The sequence below is a fragment of the Capsella rubella genome, unplaced genomic scaffold (genome assembly GCF_000375325.1).
Source record: "Capsella rubella cultivar Monte Gargano unplaced genomic scaffold, Caprub1_0 scaffold_6, whole genome shotgun sequence".
Lineage (NCBI taxonomy): Eukaryota > Viridiplantae > Streptophyta > Magnoliopsida > Brassicales > Brassicaceae > Capsella > Capsella rubella.
Genome location: NW_006238918.1, coordinates 7,262,291 through 7,270,353, shown reverse-complemented (window position 1 = coordinate 7,270,353; position 8,063 = coordinate 7,262,291). Strand labels below are relative to the sequence as shown.

At 34.8% G+C, this 8,063-nt stretch overlaps 2 protein-coding genes across 2 annotated transcripts; both read left to right on the top strand.

Moving 5' to 3' along the window:
- Positions 1-221: 221 nt before the first annotated feature.
- Positions 222-3,081, top strand: LOC17884500 (2-hydroxymuconate semialdehyde hydrolase). The gene is made up of 4 exons (XM_006288212.2): positions 222-1,096; positions 1,972-2,067; positions 2,604-2,671; positions 2,819-3,081. Exons 1-4 carry the CDS (start codon positions 458-460, stop codon positions 2,949-2,951), a joined length of 936 nt encoding a protein of 311 aa, XP_006288274.1. The 5' UTR covers positions 222-457; the 3' UTR covers positions 2,952-3,081.
- A 3,560-nt stretch (positions 3,082-6,641) lies between these two features.
- On the top strand, positions 6,642-7,840 carry LOC17884137. Its single transcript, XM_006288400.2, has 2 exons — positions 6,642-7,064; positions 7,189-7,840. Exons 1-2 carry the CDS (start codon positions 6,793-6,795, stop codon positions 7,718-7,720), a joined length of 804 nt encoding a protein of 267 aa, XP_006288462.1. The 5' UTR covers positions 6,642-6,792; the 3' UTR covers positions 7,721-7,840.
- Positions 7,841-8,063: the final 223 nt, after the last annotated feature.

The window sequence follows — 8,063 nt, the reverse complement described above, 5'->3', positions numbered from 1 at the left end:
TTTTTTGTTAATCACTTTCTAGAAAAGTATTAATTGTTATTGTCATTGTTACCTAAAAAAAGATATTTACCTAAATTTCTCTAAGTTTGTTTGATTAGCATTACAAAGCAGAACATCATTAATTACAGGTAAGTTATACAAAACGTAGAGAACAAACTGACTATTCAAAGCAAGATCAAAACAAGGAAAACAATAGTAGTTAACAAAATTGTAGGCCTGCATGTATGTACGGTGCATGCAGTCAATAAATGCATTTTTTGTTTTTTTCCTTTGACATCTGTTCTATATACGTAGACATATGCAATAATTTCAACAATTACTAATACATCTCTTTCTCTCTATCTCTATCTAGTTAATTACCTCTCCCTCTCTTAATTACTCATTTTTAATTTTCCTCCGGTATCAAAAATCTTAATATTGTTATCTTGCCCTGAAAAAGGAGAAGAAAGAAAAAAACATGGCTCCCTCGTTTCTAAGCGTCGCAAAATTCGTTGAGGCACTACTCCGCCGGAGATTCTCCTCCGCCGGCCTCTCTCTACAAACCATATCTATCGACTCCGAAACCACCATACAGTTCTGGGGACCACCACCACCGTCTTCATCGTCGGAGAACACACAAAAACCGTCGCTCCTCCTCCTCCACGGTTTTGGCCCTTCCGCTGTATGGCAGTGGAGCCATCAGGTGAAGCCACTCTCTCAATCCTTTCGTCTCTACGTCCCCGACCTTGTCTTCTTCGGCGGCTCCTCTTCCTCCGGCGAGAACCGCTCAGAGATGTTTCAGGCGTTGTGCATGGGGAAGCTCATGGAGAAGCTAGGCGTCGAGAGATTCAGCGTCGTTGGTACGAGCTACGGCGGGTTCGTGGCGTATAACATGGCCAAAATGTTTCCGGAGAGAATTGAGAGAGTGGTGCTTGCGAGCTCCGGGGTAAATTTGCGGAGGAGTGACAACGAGGCGTTCATAGCGAGGGCCAAGTGTCACGGCATCAAGGATGTGATGCTTCCTTCATCCGCGACCGATCTCAGGAGAATGTCTGGGATGGTTTCTTCTAAGAAACTCAATTATGTTCCAGATTTTGTCTTGAACGACTTTTGTCAGGTACTTTTATTTATTTTGTCTTACTTAAGGAAAACCCCCACTAAGGACCTTAATTAAAGTTTTCTTAAAGTATATAAAAAAAAACCTCAAGAAATTCGAAAACCTATACATATATGTTTAAAACTAACTACTCCAACTATTTTATAAAAGTCTCTATATTTATATTACAAAACTTAGATTTTGCTCTTTACAATTTTTAAAATCAAACATATATATATATATACAAAAGTTTTTTTTTTGCTTCCATGAATAACATGTATTATTATGCGAATTTCTATTTGATGATGACGCATTAACACTGCCGACAAAAAAAAGATGACGCATTAACACTTTTAAAATAAACTATGATATTGTATGCTATTTTTACAATTTTCTTGCTCTATGTAATTGATTTTATATGAAGGTTTAATTTAGTTGTATGAAGAAACTAATCCCACACTTATTGCTCTCTGTTGTCCTACAAACAACCCACACTTATTGCAAATATTTATACTGTAAATTGTAAGAAAATAGTGGAGTATAAAGACCACTGATTTATTATTAAATCTTTAGAAAGACTAGTGGATGAAAAAAAAAACAAAGGAGTAAGGACCAAATATACTACTTTCAATAATTAAAAACAAATAAATACAGTTATATACTATCTTGTTGTTGAAAAAAGTGCATAGTGATATAACATAGTTTTGAAGACTTTAGAGAAATGAATATAGGACAATTTTGTAATTGCAAATATTTTATTAGAGGAAAAATTTTATTACATACACAATACAAAATGTGGTTTTTACTAATCGTAAATAGTAAATTCATATATCCTATTAAGTTTACAAAATGTACTAATTTGCCAACTTTCTCAATTAAAAATGGTTAATGCACAGACAATGTATTCGGAGAAGAGAGAGAAGAAAGCAGAGCTTCTGGACGGACTGAGTATTGGCAAGGACGACAAAACTAACGTTTCTCCGATCCAACAGGTTCGCCGATCGCTATCGCCACTTTTAATTTTCTCTGGTTTTACGTTATTACTCACGATAATCTATAATTTTGTTAGTTGCTGACATTTATTAGGTATTAAAATAGTGGGGTTTCTGAATATAGTACGAGACTACGAGTCTACGACATTACATCAAAATGTGCAATGATATCTTTGAATTATAAACGTATGAAAAAACCCATCTATAGTAGCGGAAACGCATCTCTAAACCCATAAAAGTATGTAGTATAATATCTTTGAATTATATTACAAGTTGATTGTGGAAATATCGGAAAGTAGGTATAATTAAACCACAACATAATTTGTGTAGCACTGAATATTTTTTTAAATAAACAAACTATATTTGTAATGGAGTAGTAGTATTCTTCATTTTTTCTGACATATTTATGAAAGTAATCATCAACTTTTACAAACATCATGCATAAACAACTGATTTTTAAGAGACACCAGATCTATCCTAAAAACAGCTTCAAATGACATATGTCAACAAGTAATGAATAAGGTTGAATCATGCAGGATGTAATGCTGATATGGGGGGAGCGAGATCAAGTTTTTCCTTTAAAAATGGCCCATGACCTCCTAGAGTAAGACCCTCGATTATTTCTATGTGGGTTTTGATCATGAGTACAATTTGTATACCATGAGTACAATTTGGAACGGTGCTAGGTTATAAGGTAGTAACTAATGACGAGTTATTCATATTCGTGTGGGTTTTTGAATATTTTTACCAGGACGTTGGGGAAGAAGGCGAGGCTAAAAGTGATACAAAAGACATCACATATACCCCAAACTGAAAAGTCCAAAGAATTTAATGGTATTGTCATGTCTTTCTTATTACCTCCCTCTCCCTCTCCATCATTATAAATGTATAACATCCATATATAATGATCAACTATTTTTTTTTCAGATTTTAATTATGTTTTTGTCAATATTTATAAGTTGTTTGTGTACAGTTTCAAATTAAATACATTTGAGAAAATTTGTAGCATGATTATTAACGATGCATGCCAAATTCCATGAGACAAAGTCCAGAACATTTATAAACATTGTAAAATGAGAATGTTCCACTGGATCGAGGATCCCTGTAATGGTCTATGGATCACTTCTTAATTTGTAGCTAATGAGACGAAGGTGGCGATATAAAAATGAATGTGATTAAGTAAGTCAGCAAGGTCAAATTTCGTATGATTCATCGTTAATTTATACATGTCATACTCATATATATATTACACTTTTAGTTATTAGAACTTATCTTCTACTGTTCAAAAAAAAAAAAAAAGCATTAACAAATTGGTGGCTCTTATATGTCATCTGGACTGGGCCTGCGTGGGGAGCCTCTTTAAGATTGCTTATTATATTTAACAAGTATATAGACTTGAGCCATTTATGGGTCTTCTTGACCGTGAGTCGTCTTTCCTTTTTGTCTGGTCACACACAACACTACTTCGAAGATTGACTACAACTCCGCTTAAGAGTTGAGATATTGGAAAATGCTTGTTTAAGCTACTATCTTTTTAGAGTGAGCGCAAGTCCTTTAGTAGTAGTAATTTTTATAACCCAATATTGGATATGTCGTAAGACCAAAGCCCAAGACCTGAGTAAACTAGACTAACTACCCACTTGGATCAAGTGGGTTAGCACATAATTGTCCAGACCCATGAGCCATACTCTATTTCTAAGTTAAAAAAAGGACATTTCATATAAAAACCATTTTTCAAGAATTTATAGTTATTAGTTAAGACCATCTCCGCCGGTGGGAGATGGTGAGAGATTCTAAAAAAAAAGTATATTTATATTTTAACTTATATATTTATATTATATTATTTAAATACAACTAAGCAAATAATAAAGTGACAAGTGTGATTAAGAGTTCATAGTAAGGCTCCAAAATCTCTAATATAGAGATCCATAATTTTCTCTTTCATGTTTTACTAATATTTTTTTTAAATTTTTAGTCTCTAAAAATTTAGTTTAGATACTATCTTTGGAGATGCCTTAAGAGTTAAGACAAGGGTTTTTGAAATAAAACTTTGTGATGTTATATTATCAAGGGATCTAGAATTTCATCATCTTATTTAACTACTAAGACCATCATTATTGGGGGGATCTTAGCCTCAATAATGATGCCCTAAGCCTTCTAATTATACTAGACCTGAACGGCCCTTAGCTAGAATGGAGATTTAGAGGTTCGAAGTTGATTTATGATGCATGCATGCTAGGAGCATTCAAATGGTAGAAGTTGATTTATGACATGTCACGGGGATGTAGTTCATTGTCTTTGAATGATCTCATCTACAGCACTCTGAGAAAGCATGAACTCATGACAACCCTTTGTCTTTTTTTTTTCTTTTCTTTCACAATAACATTTTAACGTACATTCCTCCAACATTAATGTATTCCGAAAAGGCTTATATAAACAGTATTTAGCATCACAGACAGAAGCATTTTCATTTCAACGAAAATGGGAAAAAGACAAAGTTTAAAATAGAGATAGTGTTGGCCAAGAGCCACCCACTAATCAAGCTGATGTTGAAGATGAAGTTGGCACAGTCCAACGTTGATTGTGTTAAAGTGATAAGCAACCAGATAAAAGATGTTTTAGGTATATAAAAGTAAATGAAAAACGGGAAATTGAGGATAACAAAAAGGGAATGAAGGGGTTAGGGAATGCCACGTACGGGACAAGAAGGTGTGGGGAGGCAAAGGCAAGGCAACAAACATATATATTTGAGTGGGGTAAGTGGATATATCAGACACGATAGATTGAACATTAATTGAAAAGCGTAAAGCAAAATGAGGATAAAGAAGGAGGAGGACCCCATATGGCAATGATCCTGATCCTGATATCTTGAGATCCTATGTTTGATACGCGGTTTCGAATTTGAATGCTTTACGCAACTCTAAGCAGCGACTCTTCTTCCTTGTTTTATTTTACCAAAGTATCTTCTTGTTTTGTCTTCTTCTTTCTGCGGAAGATAAAGGTTTGACCTAAGAAGAATTTATAACGTACAATAGAACGTTGATGCCGTTGTTAATTATCAAAATTTGCCTCTTTCTTAAAACTTACAAACAATGTTTTACGTACTGATTTGGTTGCATATATAAACACATGTGGTTGAATTGGATCAAAGATACAACTAATTAACTATATATATAAAAATGAAATTAACGAACTTGTTTTGTGTTATCATCATATATTTGTACGTGTATAGTTTTAGGATTAAGATAAAAAGCATGTAAGTTGGACACAACCGATACGTAAAAGGGCGCACAACTAATATAATTTAAGAATAACAAGTAACATATTTGTTCTTTTAGTTTGCGCGTGACAAGATATGTTGTTGATACTATCGATCGGATTTTAGACAAACCATGTGGTGTATTGTTATATGCATTATAGTGGGTTTCAATAATATGATAGTATTTGGATTTGTTGATGTAAATATGCGCTAAAATAATTCATGTAAATAATGACCTAATTTGTTCAAAACTGATTCAGCTACATCTAAACAATATGATAATGAGAAATTTGCATGCGATCCACCAATAAAAGTAATAATGACAATATATATAAGAATGATAAACATAAAAATCTTCCAAAAGTAGTAAACTGGTAAGAGCAAACAATTTGAATATCCGACCCGAAGGAACTTTTTCATCGAAGAAACAACAAAAGAAAAAAAGAAAAAGAGGGAAATACTGTCGGCTGGGGAAGATGTTTTAAGTGGGTCCCATGTTTTGATCTGTGGATAACTCTCACCACCGTTTCTCCTTTAATTTTTTTATTATTATTACAAAAAAATAAAATAAAAAAAGAAATGACCACCTCGTCATCGCCACGTCACATTCATCCTCGTGGTAGTTCCTATCCAGCCGCAACGGTCTTCATTCCTCCACGTGTCCATCTCCCCATGGTTCTATTCTATCTTCTTCCCTCGATACCCTAATTAAGTAATTAAATAACCAAAACAATTATATGTGATATGGGAAGGAATATATAAAAAGATAACGTATAAGTAATAAATATATTCGATTTACGCGGCGATTTTGTTTTCAATTTACTCCCCTATATTTTTTGCATCTCTATAACTCACCCCTGAACTCTCATATAATATTTTTGTTTGTTTGTTGTCCCTAATCCCTTACTGTGGTGTACTTTTTCTTGAAGAAGCTTAAAACAGTGTAGTATTTTGATAATCATCCAAATGAATCTAACCTGATCTTAACCGTATTTCATCATAATGGAATATTAGTCAACACAAACCTTAGATGTTGAATGATGTGATGCTTATGGGGTTTGAAATGTGAACAAGAAAAGTAAAACGACGAAATTGTAAATAAAGAAAAATAAGGTTTGCATGCAGAGTGCGTGGATAAGGATAAGGTTAAGCAACAGTTTCTTTTGTCCCCCCTCCTCTTCAAAACTTTTACTTACTTATATTATCTTCTCCATTCTAATATTTTTTTTTGGAACGTCGTAAAGTATTAAACAACGTGATAAATATTTAATAATTCATTTTGTTTTTGGTTTTTATTTGTATTTAATGTTACTTTAGGAAAACCACCAGTTGGGCACATAGACAAGAATATCATCACAATATAAAGTTCTCATCTTCTCTTCTCTTTCTTTTCTCCTCTGTGTATTGTGTGTGTTTCAAGAAGAAGAATAAAAACAACAATAAGTTCCAAGATTTTTTACTTTAAGATGGATAATAATAGAGTTGAAGCTTATGTGTTTAATTTCTCCGGCGATAATTCTTCTGATGAATCTCATCCGGCGTTACCTAGTTGGTTATCTCCTTCTGATTCCTCCTCTTCTCCTTGCTCCTCTGCTTCTTCTTCCATCGGGAGGAACAGCGACGACGGTGAAAAGTCGTCGGAAGACGGTGGTGATGACGCCGGAGATAATGAAGTTGAGTCTCCCTACAATGGCCCTCTCCAAATGATGGAATCTCTCGAACAAGTCTTACCTGTTAGGTGAGAGATCTCTCAATTTTGATTCTTTTTGTCTGCGTTTGTCGTAAAGTATCGATTTTTATAACTCATAACTTGCAAAGTATACGAATTTGAGGATTCTGATTTATGTTGTGTGAATGTGTAGGAAGGGGATATCCAAGTATTACAATGGAAAGTCAAAGTCTTTCACCAATCTAAAGGAGCAGGCAGCGTCAGCGTTGACTTCTTCTTCCTCCATGAAAGACTTAGCCAAGCCGGAGAATCCCTACAGTCGCCGTCGGAGGAATCTTCTCTGCCATCAGATTTGGGAGAACAGCAAGACGACTCCACGCGGCGGGATCTCGAAGAAACACGTCATGAGTTCGAGCAGGAGTGCGTTGACGCTTGCCATGGCGGTTGCTGCCGGGGTGATGACCGGAGAAGGATCTTCCTCCGGTGGAGACTCGTCGCCAGGATCGAGTCCGACGACATCTGGATCTCCTCCGAGGCAGAGGGATCATAAAGATCAGATGATGAAGCTTCTGCCTCCGTTGTATCCTAGGAGTCAAGGGTCTTTTAGTAATTTGACTTCGTCTCAGTCGTCGTTGGGTTTTTGTGCCTGGAGATCTTATTCGGTGGCTGATTTTCCGAGGTGTTTTCCGGCGACGGCGAGTGGGATCGGATCTAGTGACTCTTAGGAAATCTATATAACAACAATTGTTTTGTTAAATTTTTAATATTTTGAAGTAACAACATCCCGGAGAATGTATAGTAAGAGTTTCAAAACTTTTGAATGAATCCACATCTTTTTTTCATCATTTTGGTTTTTTTTTGGTTCTATAAATTAGATCTCTACCAAATCTGTTATCTATGTGTGGAAAGTCCAACATTCTTCTTTTATTTTGTTCTTATCCAAGTTTTCAATGCAAAAAGCCTTACAAACCATATGAAATTATCTATATTTGTTTATAATATGACAAGTAGTAATTAATAAGGTTGTATGTTTGGTGATAAGTGGTTTGAGTCTTATCCACAAAGCCT